The sequence below is a fragment of the Anopheles stephensi genome, chromosome 2 (assembly GCF_013141755.1).
Source record: "Anopheles stephensi strain Indian chromosome 2, UCI_ANSTEP_V1.0, whole genome shotgun sequence".
NCBI lineage: Eukaryota > Metazoa > Arthropoda > Insecta > Diptera > Culicidae > Anopheles > Anopheles stephensi.
In genome coordinates, this window is record NC_050202.1 from 25,569,115 (window position 1) to 25,587,677 (window position 18,563).

At 42.0% G+C, this 18,563-nt stretch overlaps 1 protein-coding gene across 4 annotated transcripts in view; it reads left to right on the top strand.

Moving 5' to 3' along the window:
• Positions 1 to 18,563, top strand: part of LOC118505923 (neurotrimin-like) — a 101,390-nt gene that overhangs the window by 21,546 nt on the left and 61,281 nt on the right. Inside the window, exon 3 of one of the 4 annotated variants that reach the window (XM_036042416.1) lies at positions 1,199 to 18,251. The exons of the other annotated variants lie outside the window; for them this stretch is intronic. Within the exon in view, the coding sequence (XP_035898309.1) occupies positions 9,008 to 14,173 (5,166 nt within the window). The 5' untranslated portion in view covers positions 1,199 to 9,007 and the 3' untranslated portion in view covers positions 14,174 to 18,251. Of the gene's footprint in view, positions 1 to 1,198; positions 18,252 to 18,563 lie in introns of those variants that run through there. 4 annotated transcript variants of the gene reach the window in all.

Genomic DNA, 18,563 nt, shown 5'->3' on the forward strand with positions numbered 1-18,563 from the left:
ATATTGAAAGAATCTATCATCAAACTACATTACTTATAGATGACATCAGGACCTAAATCGTATAACCAAAATAATAAGTAGTGTTTTGTCCAGTAGTTCCTGTCGAAGGAAGACAGCAACTGCCCTATAGAGTTGAGAGTTTAGTTTTTCTGGAAACTGAGGGCACCCTCAATAACTGAAGGCAAAGTGCTCGGAGACTGTAAGGCAAAACTCTGATGACTCAACATCAACATCAAAACAGAGCTCAATTATTATGGCAAAGCTGCTTAGAGATGACCGAGCTACTCTGTGAGTTGAGAGCTTTCTAGGAAGGAGTGTATCCACCGAATGAGGGCAGATCTTTACAGTGAGGTCAGAGCCTCATATTTACTGTAGAGATACCTAAAAAAAGAACGATTAGCGTTGTGAGTGTATTGAGATGAGGTCTAAGTATAGCTCCAGAGTTCACTACTAAAAGATATAACTGTTGAATGTTGATAAGACATACTTCAAAATCGATTACACAAGGTCTCTATAGTACGAGTCTATAGTACAGCTCTCGACTTCACTATCTAACGCTAAGTATATCGAGTGACTTCTGAATTTATTCTTCTTTTTCTTCTTTTTTTGCCATACGACCTCTTAGGTCATGCCTGCCATTTCTGGCTTACTAGACTTGATATCGCATAGTTGGACAGTCGGTCCTCACTATAGGGGGAAAAGCCCATATGAGACTTGAACCCCAGTTCTGCCGTGTGAAGACCGGCGCCGCTGCCGCGTCAATCACCGGGACGCCCCTAAGACTTATTAAATAAATCATTTGTCATTACTTTGCAAGCTAAACTTGGGACACAATTGTTGATAATAAGTAGCACTTTAAATACTGAACCGGAAAGATACATCTGATCGCCCCTTGCGCCCTCTACCGGATTCGGATGACACTATGCTGACAGATGAGGATTGTCAACAAATAGGATCATGAAGAAACCCTTGCTAAAAATTCTTAAATTATGAAATCCTTTCTCAAGAAGACTTCAACTAAATACCATTAGTATTAATTAATAAGATAGATAAGATTAATAAGGTTGACATTTTACTCATCAGCATATTGCTAACCCTTTCCTAGTAATCATTCTAAATTAAGCATATTTTTTTGAACAGCCTAATGCCCATCTTGACCCAGTTTCTAATGTCTATTCTCTTTCTTCTCTCTCCCTAGGTACGTATAAACCCAACCTCCCTTCTGCGTTAATTCGATTATCGGTAAAAAAAAACAACCAAAAAGGTAACAAAAGAAAACTTCACCTGCTCGGCCCAAGAAATAAAAAGGACCGAGATTTCCTCAATCATAATCATAACAATCGACCGCAATCGAACAGTTATGTGCGTTTTGTTTTCATCGCCCAGACTCCATTAAGCAGCGGATTCACCACCGATTCCCTCCCTGCGTGCAGTGATTTACTCGATCAAGCTGCTGGGGGTTAAACGCGGTGTGGAAATGGGGTAAATTCGCCGCAAAAAGAGCAGGCAACCTCTCACATCCACCCGGACACATCCATTAATACCCGAATTTTTCCCTACCAGCACGGAGATAAAACACGAAATGTTTACGTCTGACGTGGGAATAATTTTCCCAAAGTTGGAAAAACGCGTGGCACGAGGCTGGGGGAAAAATCACGCCAAAGATGTCTGTTTGTTTGTACACACACACGGAGGAATGGGCAAGATGGAGAAAGGGGAAATGTAGTAATAGAGCGGTAGAAAAAGGCGTTCGGAAAAACAGAAGTGCGAACAAATGCCTAAAGAAAATGCAACCATCAATCTTTCAGCGGCAAACCGCGGGCCCACGAAGGAAAGAGACATCGTACGGACTAATATTTTCTTCGGTTTTATTCGATTACCTAATAGGTGAACCGAGGGAAATGCGATTCCTTCGATGAAAAGGCATGCGGGGGAGAGAGAAAAAATAAACAAAAAAGGAAAACCATTTTCCCGGTGCTTTGCCGTTCTACCTGTGCGCCCACCCTCCCCAGTCGCCCCACCGTTAAATTGGCAGCAGTCAAAATAAATCTTCTCATTATGCATCCTTTCCTTGCGCTGCTGTGTCCCGCTTTCTCACCTAATAAACCGTGACGGGAGAGGAAAATTCAGATGAAAAATGAAGCGGACAGAAGGGAAAACCTCGCGGGATTCGAGGAAGTTGAACAAGGAAAAGGGTAAAACTTTGGTCCAAAATTCATCAAACGTTTTCCCGCGTTCCGGGCGGGATTTGTGTGGCAAGATTTGGCCGCTAATGCTTCCGGGAAAGCGAAGGGGAAGGGAGAAACAGAAAAGCTTCTTCCCGCGCAGTTCCATTAAACTTTTTTTTTCCCTTTGACTTTCGGTAAAATCGATTAGCGCACACATTTTGTTTCGTAGGGTATTTCATGCCGGTTTATCTTCCGGCCCTGGGAAACTCTGGGTGGTTATGTTGGGCCAAGACCCAAGGCCCGGCCGGAATGGCGAAAGTTTGTAATGAAAACTTTAAATTGGTTCATTTATTGATTACGGGTGAAAATTGTTTATCAACGTGCCATTGCTTGCGGCGACGACCGTTGCTGCTGCTGCTGCTGTGAATGTCCCGATAATATTTTTTTTTCCGCATAGCCATGGGCGAACGGAGGAAAACTCGTGTTTATGAAGCAGGGAACCGGGGGTGAAACTGTTTTTTGTTTAGATTGGAAGGCAAATCTTTATTGCTTTATATATTGCTCGTTTTGTGGCGAGGGATCGTTTGATTTGATTTTCATTATGGGCGGGAGAGTTTTGCTCGATCGAAAGGCATGCTGCTATTTTTGTAACCGAATGATGATTGGGCGTTTGAGCGAGCCCGTTTGAGCTATATTTGTACAGCTGGGATATTTGGGTTGATTTGGTAAACTAAACGAGATTAATTCGTACTTTCAAGTCGTTTGTGCACGGTTTTGTAAATTTGAGAAGAAAAAGAATAAAAGTTAGAATAATTTAAGATTAAACATCATCTCACCGAAAAAAGTAAATTAAACATCTAAAAAATAATAAAGCCAAGAAAATGTGAAAACTTTATTCAACTTCAATAAAAGGCACAAAAAAAGGATGATAAAATTAAAACAAAACACGATACTTACAAACCAAGCAATAGAAAACATAATAATCAGTAAAAAAAAAGCTTCATAAAGAAATAAAACAGTGTTAAAGTAATATGAAACAATTTTTTTTTCAAAAATAAGGACAACAAAAATAAAACAAAAACAAAAGAAAAAAAAGAATATAAGAAAACATAAGTAAAGCGACTAAGACAATTAAAACCATGTTAATCATATAACATAAATAAATGTATAAAGTAAACTAACAACAACATAAAACAAATAAGAAAAAGTGTAACACGTTGCTGGTGAACTAGAAATTGGTAACAAATAATAACTTAAAAAGGGAAATAATACGAAAAATACAGAATAATAAGAATACGAGAAGAATAGAGACATTCAAATAAAAACGAACAAATAAAGAGAATTTCACAAGGATAAATTAACATTTCGGAAGAAGATTGCTAAGAAGTAAAAACAGACAAACAAATGAGCAAACATAAACTTCTACTACTAATGTAGATAATTATGAGGAAAAACAGGAAAGGTTCAAAAGGATAAAATAGCAGCAAAAAACACAATTAAAAAAGTTAATAATCAACAAAACAAAGATAATCTTGAACAATGATAGTGGAATTAAAAAGAGAAGCAAGTGAAGCAAAAATAAACTAAAAACAATACAAAATGATTCAAAAATAAACAAAAAGTTAAAAAGTCAATAGAAAAATTTAAAAAAGATGAAAAAACCATCAAACAATAAATTCTTCATTGGATGTATGAATTCGCAAAAAAAATCTTTAAAAATGAATCAGGAAGTTATCAAAACTAGCTGTCCAACTTTCTCTTTGGCAATAAGTATAAGCGCTTGTAATGCTTGTCCGAGCATCAAAAATTTAAGTGATTGACTCACCCTTACGAACATTATAGGTCGTTTCTCGTATCGTTTAACTAGCTTATAATCGATGATAACAAAAACGCCGCCTCTGGTCATGCGAACGCAGCAGCAGTAAACCCGATCATGTGCAATAATTATGCTTCACCGGTCACTTTATGCCGTCGCTTTAACCCAACTTTCTTCTCGAGCGTATCGTTAACGAAAAAAATTACACGCCATCCTGGACCGGGGAGAAATATTTTCGATCCCCACACACAACCTGCCACCAACCGACCATTTGATGACCATTTCGCGTTGATCATGTATTTTGTAAAGCGTCGAAAAAATCGACCAAAAACGGAACAGAAAAATGTTGGCCAATTTTACCAACTCGCGTCCGTGTTTTTGTTTTTTTTTTTATGGGAACCGGTTCCAATAAATACGAACAGAAAACGATCGCGCCAGAAACCGGTTGGCGCGGGATTCGATTGACCATTCATACTGAGGACAATATTGGGTCGGATCGACACGCGATGCGGGGATCGAATCGCGACGCGGACTTTTCTTATCATAAACCGCAAATTGAACCGCAGGCATGCCGATGATTCGATTTTTTTTTCTTCCTTCGCTTTGAGGTGTTTCGCCTTTGCTGACATCATGGGATAACAAGCGACAGCAAATTTCTGTCGATGCAGCAAAAGAACGCCAAGCGGGGAAAAAAAATTCCGATCCTGGCAGCAAAAATAAATTGAACCACCAATATCGCTTTTTTTTTGGGGGGGGCCCCGGTGTGTGAAGCAAACATGTCGAACATCCAATGCCAAGGTTAGGAGGATATCGTGTTTCGGTTACAACGGGCCGCTGAAGACAAGTGCGCGTCAACGGGAATTGATATAAAAAAGCCTCGAAAATGCCCATACTCTACAACAAGCGTGATTTGTCAACAGAATGTTTCGGGTTTCCCTGTTTTTACCCCTCGTGTGTGTTTTATTCAGTATTGCTTCAGTTCTCAACACCTTCCTTTGTGGTGCTTCAATTTTATGAGCTGTGTGCTTTTATGTTGTTCGCTTCTTGCCCCGCCACAAATTCATTGTCACTGTACTCGACCACAAGCTGCTGGCAAGAAGAGGAGTAAACGATCTAACCTCAAATAAACAACTGAAAGACCGACCAGAGGGAATCTAGAAATCACTCAATCTACAAAGCTGAATTTGATTGCTCGAAGGGACCAGCAATAGAGAGAGGGATAGGCAGAAATAGAATAGAGATCGGTAGATAAATCAAAATCGTACGACCTGCCACACCGAGGCAGAACCTCAAGGACTCGTTTTGGGAATTGTTCGAGTGCGGTGTGACATAATTTATGCATGCTTCCGTTTTGCACCGCTGCTGCAAGGCTCCGGACGAGATAAATGTTTAAGCGATCGGGCAAAGCAATAGCTTCCCGCTGTTATCTTGTACTTCAATAATTCTTTATCTTGCTGCTGGAGAGGATTTTTGAAATGTGAACAATTAAATCGTCTTCTCTTTTGTCCTTGTTGCTTTGAAGATTGACTCTCGGGACATGGAAATTATTCCCCACGAAAAAAAAAAACAGTCTCCTGAGCGGCGTCATGTCACCTGACCAAAAATAAGCGACACTTCAAATCCCCCCCGTTCCAACTTGAGCACCTGTGCAACAAGTTGCTTTAAACCGCCCTTAAAGTACAGCGGTGTGCGGCAGGCCCGAGCTCAGAAAACAGAACCGTTTATCAGATGCGCCTTATCTCTATTTTTACCCTCGAAAACGCGTGATCGAGAGCGGTGCGTACGACGACGACGCGACAGCATGTCTCAGGTAGGGACAGAGGGAAGATCAACTTCCCTGCAGACGGGACTGACGGGGTGCTGGTGGTGCTGGTGAAGGAAAAGGAATTGCTTAAGAATTTCTCAAGAGCAAATTTTCGATGCCGACCCCCGCGGGCCAGGGGCGCAACGCTTTAGAAGGCGGCGTCAGCTCCGTACCGTACCACATTCTTCACATTTCAGTCGTGTTACGCAAGGCAAGGCAAGGAGAGGAGACCAAGAAGGTGTGTGTGAAGAGTGGAAGGGTGGACATGTAAACCGAAAGGGGTCGATGCCGGGCAAGTTTTTGTGTGTGATAAATGTGTGCGCCGCGGCTATTTGGGCAACGCGTTTTATGACAAACATGAGCGAACGGTTGAAGTTTTACGCAGCCAAACAGTACGATGTGACATGAGGGAAAATAATTCTATAATTCATAGATCAAGGTGTATAGTTGGTGGTACACAAGGTTTGTTGTTTTGTATGTGCCAGATTGAATAAAAAAAATGCTTCCCGTTTGGTAGCAATATGCGCATGTATTGGGCTGGTGCTATAAAGAATTTAAATAGTTTTATGCAAATCAGTTAGAAGAATGTAAATCGCTTCAAGGTTTATATTGATTAGCACACCTTTAGCGAGCACCGATCGGACCGGATATTGGAATTAGAAAAATTAAAAATAACCCCATCAACAACGCCATGGTGTGTCGTGGCCGACGAAACGGGCGAACGGGAGTTATTAGTTATTAATGCACCTCTTCGTAAACATTCCATAGTTTCGAACATCTAGGGGGAAACAATTTTTTTTTCTTTGGCATAATGTTTATTAATATTCAGCGCCAGATTATTAGCGACAGAAGCGATTTCGATCACGGAAGAAGACAAGTTGTCGAAAAGCAAGAGAAAGAGAGAGAGAATATAAATTGAACTGGTGGTAGATTTAATGGTTTGAAATTAATTTTTCTTATTGAGGGTATTTATATTGTGCATATGAGACCAATTCCATCTCAAGTATAGCATCAATAATATTTTTAAGACAAAATTAGACTTGTTTATCATTTGCTAATGACCATACAAATTCCTTCCTTCTCTACGAAGGGTGTTACCGTTACTCTAACCCTTTTATAAATTTACTCATTTTTTACGTTAAAATATTCACCCAAATCCCCCCCAAATTTCTTGTGTTAAAATCAATGTTGCTTTATTTGCCCTTGCGTTGGAAATCAATCTACAAATTAATGAAGCAAATCAAAAAAACACATCAAACGAGGTATCACATTCCACCGCATTATGTATCGGTTCAAATTTAAAGTCAAACCGTTACAGGTAGCCAATGGGAAATAAATGACACATGCAGTAAGACCTGATCTTTCGAAGAAACATGCATAATTCGATGAAATTTGCATGCCGATAACGCCGAACGGTAATTTATCACCCCAACGGACTATTTATCGTGCTGATAAAGCTGCTTTAAATTATTCAGTTGCATTTTTTCGTTTTTCTAATAAATTTGGTGTTTTTGGTAGGAGTTTTGTGACAGATTACTAAGCATTTGACAACTGATACAATATCTTCGGTCTAAGCGTCTAAGTCCATCGACAACACGAGTTTTGTCCGTCCTACAGACTTGAGAAGCATTTTATGCTTCAGGTTCATTGGCGGACATTTTTTATTAAAATATTTAGAAAAAATATTGAAAAGAAAAATAAATGTTCACCCATCTTACTTCTATGAACCTTGACTGGCGTGACTAGCTTTTTTATCATTTCGAATCTGGGCTAAATCGATTACTAAATCGAGTAATCGATGAATATTGCTCCTGAACTTGCTCGCAGTCTTTCTTTTTGCACTCGTGTTTGTTTACTCTAATTAACTTCCAATAGACTTCATAAATTTACAAAATGATTTTAGTGAGCTAGATATAATAATTGGAATCCTCCACATTAATTTATTTGAATACACTCACCAACCGTTTATAACTCCTTATTTGCATGACTGGTTTCTTAAGCTGCTTCAATGCTCGAGCAAATGATTATTATATCGATGTATCGATTAAGGCTACCAATCCGCCAAATATGATTCATCGAAAGATTAAACGATTTGCTAACAAAACTATATTTAAACAGTATTTCCAACCAATGTTCAAAACAACCTATGTTCCAGCTGGTACTAAAAGCTCGCTGTCAGAGCCAGAGTTCACGGCACGCTGTAACCGTGCCCCGGTCATGGACAACCAGCTGTAAAAAACCCCCGATAAAAACCAACGTACCGATGTAGTTGGCTATCGTTGACAGCGTTTCACTAATTTATGCTAATGCTTCGAACGGCCATTCGGTACTTCACTGCGACCGATCGATCGATTGTTCAGCTGACGGCTACACTTATAAAGCGAACCTCCGGTTGAACCGCTTGGGCTAGGATTAATTAAAATAAATGATTTCTGCGCGTAAGGCAAAAGGCACACGGCCATCGGAGGTTCCTGCGTTTACTGCTAAAAGCCTACTGCGATGCGATAAGCCACCGCAGTAAGACCGCCATTCGTAAAGAGGTAAAGTGAGTTACCTACAACCAGTGTACCGAGATTTCGATTCGTTGCGATTCTGGACCGATAATGGCTGCAGAGATTGCTGGAACGTGACGAATGACGTCTGCAAATTGAATGTTGATTGTTGTTGACGCTGCTAGCGATATGGAACATGTATCGGTAGATTGTGAGCTAATTGAATCCTCGAACGAAAAGACATAAACAGGTCAGATCACATGACAACGTGTAAACGGGGACTGAGAAAGCGGACAGAAAGGCAGTAGCGAGAGAGGCATTGAAAGCAAAGGACGCTAAGGCCACTATTTTTGAGTTTTTTTTTTCCTTTATTGTGCTACGTATTAGTTAAATAAATGGATTTAGTATTAAAAAACTTCAAAAACGGCTCGCGTTTGTTGCATACGCAACAAAATTCTCAAAAATAATGTCGATATTGTGATGCAATATCCGCAGCAGAGACATCATTGTGGTGTGTGACAGAGACCGGGAACGCGTGGGAACACGCTATAAGAACAAAAGCGCTTTTCGTGCTACAACAGAAAGATACGGTGCGACGTATGAAACAGTGTGTGTATGTGCGATAAAAGAACGCGTGTGATCTTGTATTAACCGGTAAAGACCTCAGGTGCTACTCGGTAATAAAGTACGGCTGCGAGGATTCCGTACAAAGACCATACAAAACAAAATGGAGGATCAGGCGTCAACGAGCGGCCATGATGCCGGTAGTGTTGGTGTGAGTGAAGTGACGCCTGAGAAGAAAGGACCATCGAAGAAACCCACAAAGGGCGGCCACGAGGCCGATAGTGTTGGGCAAAAGAACCTTTCAAAGAAAAAGCTATCGTTCCGGGTTACAACTCCAACTCGTCGTGTGACTCGCAGCGCAAAAAAGGCACATGGAAATGTGAAGAAACAAACTGTGCAAGTGGCGGTATCTTCATCGGAAAGTGATAGTTCTAGTGAGGAAGAAGAAGAAGTAGAACCAACAAGTGTGGACGTGCAACCAACTAAGGAACAAAGGCGTGCTCGACACGGCATTTCTCAGAAGCTTCCTGAGTTCAATGGCAAACCACAGGATTGGCCAAGATTCTACGGCGCCTTTCTAGCCTCGAACAAATCGTGTGGCTTCACGAATAACGAGAATCTTGTGCGGCTTCAAGAATGCCTGAAAGGACCTGCCTTAGAACTGGTTCGCGGAAGGTTGATAACGGCGGAATCCGTTCCGCGAGTGATCGAGAAACTGGTGCAAGTGTACGGAAGACCTGAGCTTATCTTGCATAGCTTGTTAAAGAAAGTTCGTGAAGTAAAGGCTCCGAAGGCGTCGGATCTAACCAGCTTCCTGCCGTTTAGCAACGCTGTCGAAGAGTTGTGTGAACATCTCGAAGCAGCCCAGTTGAAAGACCATCTACACAACCCGTTGCTTATTCAGGAGCTGGTCGATAAGCTCCCAGACGCAGACAAGCGGGCCTGGTCACGATTTAAGAGAGGTCATGGATCCGTATCGCTGCGAACGCTAACCGACTTCCTTGACGAGGTGGTGACCGAAGTTCTCGACACCACTTTGGATCTCGGTAACTACATGCCCCTATCATCGCAACCAAAGGACACTCGCAGAAGGGAAACGGTAGGCCATCATCAGACAACGCCAGCACAACAAGGGAGAAAGCCATGCCTTGCATGTGAAGCAACGGATCATCGTCTACGCAATTGCACGGTGTTTAAGGAGTGGACAACAAGACAGCGGCAAGACTTTGTGGCGAAGTACAGTCTGTGTAGATTGTGTCTCAACGGACATCAAGGAAGGTGCTTCGCACCAAAGAGATGCAACGTAGGTGATTGCGACCAAATGCACCACCCCCTTCTACACGATCAGGTAGGATCTAAATTGGTTGACGGTATTAGTGCGCATGTAAATGCAAATGACTGTATGCTGTTCCGTGTCGTTCCGGTAAATGTCCATCATAATGGAACCATACTAACCGTTCTTTGTTTTCTTGATGAAGGAGCGTCTATAACGCTGGTAGAGCGTCAATTGGTGGAGCGTCTCGGAGCTGGCGGCGTTCCTGAGAAGCTCACCCTGCGATGGACTGCTGGCATTGAGAGAGTAGAGGACAAATCGCAAAGGCTGAATCTGACAATATCATCTGTAGGCTCAGCAAAGCAAGAGACGCTAAAAGACGCACGAACGGTTGAAAGGCTAGAGCTACCACATCAAAGTGTAGATCGGGAAAAATTGAAAGAACGGTACGCGCATTTAAGAAAAATTCCCATCGAATCATACCAAGGCAGACCCGAGATCATGGTGGGACTCAACAACATCCATTTGTTCACGCCCTTAGAAGTAGTCTCCGGAGAGGAAAGCGATCCTATTGCTGTGAAAACGAAGTTGGGTTGGTCTGTTTACGGGTATACAAAGTCTGGTGCGACCAAAAACAACATCGGGTATCATAGCGTGACCAATGAAGACCTTGATTTGCTAATAAGAGAACATTACAAGCTGGAAGAATCTGTGATAACGATACCAAATGACTCTGCCGAGAACAAAAGAGCTAAGGAGTTGCTAGAAGAAACAACGAAACGAGTGGGTGAACGATTTGAGACCGGCCTATTGTGGAAAGAAAATGAACGCAGTTTTCCTGAAAGCTACTCCATGGCAGTGAGACGTTTTAAGCAACTCGAAACGAAGCTGAAGAAAACCCCTGAGCTACACAACAACTTATGCCAGCAAATCGAAGAGTATCAGAGAAAGGGTTATGCACATCGTATTACACCAGAAGAGTTGCGTGATACTCCGTCCAAAAACGTCTGGTATTTGCCGATCAACGTAGTGGTGAATCCCAAGAAACCTGGCAAGGTGAGAGTCGTATGGGATGCAGCTGCAACCGTGAAAGGAGTATCTCTAAACACCGAGTTGCTTAAAGGTCCTGATCTACTCGTGCCGCTTATGCAGGTTATCACAGGTTTCCGGGAAAAGAGAATTGCGTTTGGCGGAGACTTGCGTGAAATGTTTCACCAGATTCAGATACGCTCGGAGGACAAGCAGTCTCAAAGATTTGTGTTCAGAAAATCTCCAAACGAGCCCTTTGGTATTTATGTGATGGACGTAGCCACCTTCGGTGCGACATGTTCCCCTTGCACAGCGCAATTTGTGAAGAATAGAAATGCCTGTGAGTATCAAGATCAATTTCCCCAAGCGGCAGAAGCGATAATAAAGCGTCACTATGTAGACGACTACTTTGACAGTACCGATACGGTAGAGAAAGCGCTGAAACTAGCAAAAGAAGTCACCCTGGTGCATCGTAAAGGAGGCTTTGAAATCCGTAACTGGGTTTCCAACTCGAAAGAATTCCTGGAACAGCTTGGCGAGAACACGGACGTGGGCCCAATACACTTCAACAAAGACAAAGAGACATTGCACGAAAGAGTGTTAGGTGTTATATGGGACCCTACAGAGGATATGCTTTCCTTCTCAACATCGATGCGAGACAGTTTAAGGCCATACGTTGAGGATGGTGTAACGCCTACGAAGAGAATTGTTACCAGTTGTGTTATGGGATTGTACGATCCTCTTGGTCTGATCTCGCCGTTCACCATCCACGGCAAGATTCTTATTCAACATCTCTGGAGGTCAAAATGTGATTGGGATGATGAGATAAATAAGGAGGCGGTAATATTGTGGCACAGATGGATAGAGCTTCTCGAGAACATAAAAACTATACGAATACCTCGATGCTACCTTGACACAACACATTCAGATGCCATAGAATCGGTTGAACTCCATGTATTTACTGACGCCAGTGAACACGCATACGGGTGTGTAGCGTATCTCCGAATACAGGCTGAAGGCACAGTACGTTGCAAACTCGTTATGTCTCGAAGTAAAGTTGCACCGTTGAAGAGACAAACGATTCCTCGACTGGAACTAATGGCTGCGGTATTGGGCGCTCGTATTAGTCACACCATTCTAGAGACCCATTCATTGAAGATCGACAAATGCACTTTCTGGTCAGATTCCAAGACGGTCCTCAGCTGGATCAATTCGGAGCAACATAGATTCGTCCAATTTGTAGCCTTCCGAATTGGAGAAATATGGGAGTTAACCAACAAAAAAGACTGGAGATGGGTGCCAACTAAGCTGAATATTGCCGATGTTATGACCAAGTGGGGGAAAGGTCCTCCTTTAGAAATGTATGGAGAATGGTTCAGCGGTCCAGCATTTTTGTACGAGCCTGAAGAGCATTGGCCTGTGGCTGACGGTGAGATAGAAAGTACCGAAGAAGACACTCGGAAAATAGTCCTATTTCATTCAGTAATCACATCGCAACAGCTACCAACCTGGCAACGACTGGTTCGTGTTATGGCATATGTCATCCGATTCGTAGACAACTGTGTTAGAAAGAGAGATAAGCAAGCAATCCACACCATAGAAGCAACTGGAAAGCTTTCGACAAATCTAAAAGCGACATTTAAAGCAAGAAAAGTACCAATAGAAAAGGAGGAGTTAGAGAGAGCTGAGATCCACCTGATTAGGCAATCGCAGTGGGAATCGTTCCCGGAGGAGATGGATATACTGCACGCCAACCTCGACAGCTCGGTAGTGGCACGGAAGATTAAGAAGAAGAGTGTTGTGTACAAATACTCTCCGGTGTTAGACGAGAATGGAGTGATGCGAATGGAGAGCAGGCTCATCAACAATCGCGACCTTCCATTCGACCAACGGTATCCGATCATTCTGGCGAGACAACACGAAATAACGAAAAGGATCGTGCAACACTATCATGAGTCGTTTGGTCATGCTAACAGTGAGACTGTGCTAAACGAGATGCGACAACGGTTTAAGATCCCGAAACATCGAGCTGCCATCAAGGAGGTACGTCGTCAGTGCACTTGGTGTAGAGTCTACAAGTGTAAACCTTTTACTCCAAGAATGGCGCCGCTACCAGTTGAAAGATCGACACCCAGTTTTCGTCCATTCAGCGCAGTGGGGATCGATTATCTCGGTCCATTAGAAGTCACCGTGGGGCGTCGTAAAGAAAAGCGGTGGGTGGCAGTTTTCACTTGTCTTACCATAAGAGCGGTACATCTCGAAGTCGTTCATACTCTATCAACCCAGTCGTGTCTGATGGCGATTAGGCGGTTCGAGAGCAAATTCGGGAAGGCGGATGACATCTTTTCTGACAACGCCACATGTTTTAGAGGTGCGGATAACGAACTACAACGGATTGACCGGATATTCTACGAGTGTGCCGAAAAGGTTATCTCGGCCTCAACATCGTGGCACTTCACTCCACCGGGAACTCCACACATGGGCGGCGTGTGGGAGAGGATGGTGCGATCGGTGAAGGAAGCGATGCGGGTGCTGGGGGACAACAGGGTACTAACGGATGAAATCCTGCTCACCACGTTGGCAGAAGCATGTGAAATGATTAACTCTCGTCCCTTAACGTATTTACCGGAAGACTCGTTAGAACCAAAATCACTAACCCCTAATCAATTCTTGAGAGCGCCAGGATCATGTACTGCGGTTTGCAAATCTTATAGTTTAACAGAGAGCCTTAGGAATCAATTCAAACGCTCGCAATACTTAGCTGATAGGATGTGGGAACGATGGACAAAGGAATATTTGTCGTCCATAAACCAGAGGAGCAAATGGTTCGAAGATCAAAAGGAACTAAAAATCGGTGATCTAGTGTTCGTTGTCGATGGTAAGAATAGAGCCGAGTGGTTGAGAGGTAGAGTGGTCGAAACGATAAAGGGAAAGGACAATAGAGTGAGACAGGCAGATGTAAAGCTAGCAAATAACAAGATCATAAGACGAGCGGTTATACATCTAGCAGCTTTAGAGATTCAGTAAGTCCTTCGTTAGGACACGAGGGACGTTACGGGTGGGGGTGTTGACGCTGCTAGCGATATGGAACATGTATCGGTAGATTGTGAGCTAATTGAATCCTCGAACGAAAAGACATAAACAGGTCAGATCACATGACAACGTGTAAACGGGGACTGAGAAAGCGGACAGAAAGGCAGTAGCGAGAGAGGCATTGAAAGCAAAGGACGCTAAGGCCACTATTTTGAGTTTTTTTTTTCCTTTATTGTGCTACGTATTAGTTAAATAAATGGATTTAGTATTAAAAAACTTCAAAAACGGCTCGCGTTTGTTGCATACGCAACAATTGTGTTAATTGGGCTGTGAAATGTGATCGTGAAGCAGCCCGTGTGGTGTATCTGGCGTGTTCGTTGGTCATTGTTTGCTTATCGTCGAAGGCTGTGATTATAATGTACAAATTACTGGTCTTGAAAGGACGATTGAAAAAAAACAAACCCTGCTCGCTGCTAGTGTGTGGTTTACATGATAAGAGATTGACCGGTCAAAAGCAAGCAATTAAATAGAATCAAAGCTATTAGACGATAGTTTTGAAGTATAAAACACACTAATGACTGGCGAATAAGTTGCCAATCCCTGTCATAAAATTTGAGCATTTGCATTCCAACGCCAACAGTACTCACCCATTAACAGCCATGTCGGATCGGATTAGTTTGAACATCGCTCACAGCGTTCGGTGTTATGAAGCAATTCAATTTGTACTTCATTACGTATCCTCATTAAGAGTAGGATGATGGCCCAAACAACGCACACACACAGACACCAGAAAAGCGAAATCATAAACAGCACTACGGGAATTAATTTAAGCTCTCGCGATCAATAACTTCCAAGTCAAAATACGAGCAACAATAATCCTCCAAGCCAGCCGCGTATTATAATAATAATGAGCGCGAAACAAAAAATGGCTAAGGATCCCGGCGTCAATCAAGCGGTCGGCGAAACCTATAATTTATCTCAACTCTACATCTTCAGGCACTGTGTTCGACCTGCGCCGGCATTTGGCCAAATCTAACGAAGCTAAACGCAATTTATGACAAGCTCAGCTGATTTCATTCACATTTGAGAGAGACTTTTTTTTCAGCTATTAGTTGTAGTCTAGCACATTTTGGCGTTCGTTTCAGGCATCGGGCTCCCACTAGAGCTCCCCCTGCTATGGGCTTCATGTTTTGGCTAGACGAGTCATGTTGACCTCATCATCAGTGGCACGCCTTCCCACAGGTGTCAATCAGTGGATTTGAATGTTGAGCGGTAGACGAAGGGGCGATAGAGAGAGAGAGCTCTCGTTGAACGTTTTCAACAGTGGTGGATGATCGAAAATGAAAAATGATCCGTACATGTGAATGAGCTAAAAATAGCTATGCCAGCTAACAAATTGAATCTGGAACTGATTTATTTGAAACACCTTGAAAGATGGCTTGATAAGTGGCTGGTAGAATTTAAATAAGGGGTTTCTTATTCTTGTAAAAAAAAAGATAATCAAAAATTAGATTTTGAGTTTTTATACTGTATCTCGGTAGATTCTCTTTAAGTAATTAAATATAAACCGGTAATTCCTTATGAAAATGGCGTTTTTTCGCCGACTCTTACAAGCTTCAATTTTTAGTAAAAAGCCAAACAATTAAAGCTAAATTAAAATCGACTGTTTCTCTCCGCTAAAAAAATAAAAAAAACGGACCCAAACACACCAGAGGAAGAAAGACAATTTCTATCTTTAAACCTACAACGCCGCCACAGTCAATCTGGGCGCGTCATGGTTAGCAAGAAACGGTGCCACAACCGCCAGGACTAATCTCATTAAATTAATGAATGTGAAAAATCACTTCAAATCAAATCTCGCTCTCATCCTCGGCCAGCTACCTTCGTCACGGTTACGCCGCACCGACCTAGACAAACTTCCGACCAGGTCAGGAAATTATTAGCACGGGGCACGCCGACGACGATACGGTGTGGCGCAAAAATCATCCATCCATCTTTCGCAGCAAAACGGACGATCGTTATCTCCGTTCGGTGGTCGTTTAGAGAATGTAAAATGGGAAATGCAAAGTGAAAAGTAGCAACAAAAAAAGACAAAACCAAAGAAAAAGGACCTCTTGACCGAGGCGCTGATGACGGCGATGCCGTACGCCGCTGAATCATATTACAACACAGTCGGGGAGACCCTGCAAGAGGCCGACCTTTTGCACGATTTATGACGCGCGCGCCAAACGACCAAATGGCTTTATGAAATGGGAATTTCGGTAAACATTACTGGACCGGTTGAATATCCAGCGAAAGTGTGGAGGGAATTTTCTTAAATAATCAAAACAAAGGAGAGAGAGAGAGAGAGAGAGAGAGTGAGTGCGAATGATTTTTTTTCCATTTTATGATTTGTAATCAACGGTAAAAACATAAAGAAAATTTAAAATTCGCATCATCAAAACAGGGAAAGCGAGAGATTACAATCGCCGTCTGGGTTTGGGCGTTAGGTGGTGACTAATTTAGTAATGGACACGAAATGGCACCACGCTCATAAAGCATAAGCACATGCATACGTGCAGCGCCGGCAAAGAACAGCACGATAAACTGGCGAAGCTAATGAATCACACCAGCTGGTAGACAGACGGTCGCGGACTGATATGCATGCAATCAGACCATGAACGAAGGAGAAAAATCAATGGAAAAATAAATGTTTACACTAAGGAATATTATATTTCATACAGTCAAGGTGTGTTTCTGTTTAAAGGCCTTCACAAAAAAAAAAAAATAAAGGAGTGTTTACTCGTTCCTATTTTTGCGTCAAAAGATATCGCAAAACACGCACCAATCTTCGAAATCGCAAAACAAAAAGAACAAAAAATTGTTTCAGATGTTATCGTAATAGCGTCACATTATTTTACAAATCTTTTGAAACATTTCCCAGTGACAAAAGGATACACAATACGCTAGATAAAGCTGGCCCTCTATATGTCAAATTGAAAAACAAAAATTATTAACATAAGCGTGAAAAGCTCGACGCTCAAACAAAATGACATTCTTACACGAGCACTTAAGAAGATAGTTTTCTATTAAATGAGTAACAAGCAGACTACTTGGACGGTCCGGAGATTGAAACGACAGCGGCGCCGGATTTCACACGGCAGTACCGGGGTTCAAGTATCTTCTCGGCCGTTCCCCCATAATGAGGAACGATTATCCAACTGTGCGGTAACAATGAGTCCAGTAAGCCAGAAATGACAGGCACGATCTAAGAGATCGTTAGGCCAAGAAAAAGAAGAAGAAGAATTGACTTAACTGACTGAAAATGTCTCAAATGGCTCTAATAAATATAGAATCATTCTATTGATTGACTGATATACTGATTAAAATGTTTAAAAAATAAAAAATATTGATAAAATCATTTTCATGTGATATTGCAAAATTATAAATGTTCATCGTAATCAAAAAATGCATACTATATTTGTATCATATGATTTCATAATTGATGCCTATGATATTGCAAACCCCGTAATGTGAGAGAATATATAATCCGCGAGTATAAACGAATGAAACTCAATTAACCGACCCACCAAAAATATTTGAGACTTACACTGACTATAATTAGTGATAACTTTACGATATGAACTGCACCATTCAGTGAAAATTTGAAGCAAAAAATTGTTTTATCCCAACTGGCTGGTAGTGATGCTGCATATGAATATTTTAGCAAAGCAGTAAACAAATTATTGCCTTACTTCACATACTCTCTTCATTCTTGTTTTTTACACTACAAACACACACACACACACACACACACACACACACACAAGCATACATTGCATCAGCAAAAATTTTCGCTAATGCATTTCACCGTCCGAAAGAGTGCATCGCCTGTTTTGTAATGCGCTCCTGTTTACCGAACCCCAAACATCTGTGCTCGGACAGCATTACGGTTGGCTAGGATTGCCTCTGCATCTACTCCGTCTTAAACGAAAAGAGGAATTTTGACCTGAATAACTCGCGGCTTTTTGAAGGTGGCTTCGTAGCTATTTTTAAGTGCAATCCTCCTCTTTTGACCACCAAAAAAAAAAAATGATAATGATGGGGAATGCATTTTGCGCTACCGCCGGTTGTAACGAGTGAAGGGGTACTAATTGAAAGACTGATTGTACAAATTTCAGTTTTTGTAGTTTCAAAATCACTTCAAAAAGTGAGCAGTAAAAGAATCAACTTTCTAAGGACAGTCACAGGATTCTGGTGGGGCGCACATCCATCAGACGTACTGCGACTGTATAAGACAACGGTACTATCCGTGTTGGAATATGGAAGCATATGCTTCCATTGGGCATCCAACACGCATATCCTCAAACTAGAGAGGCTACAGTATCGTTGTCTTAGACTCGTA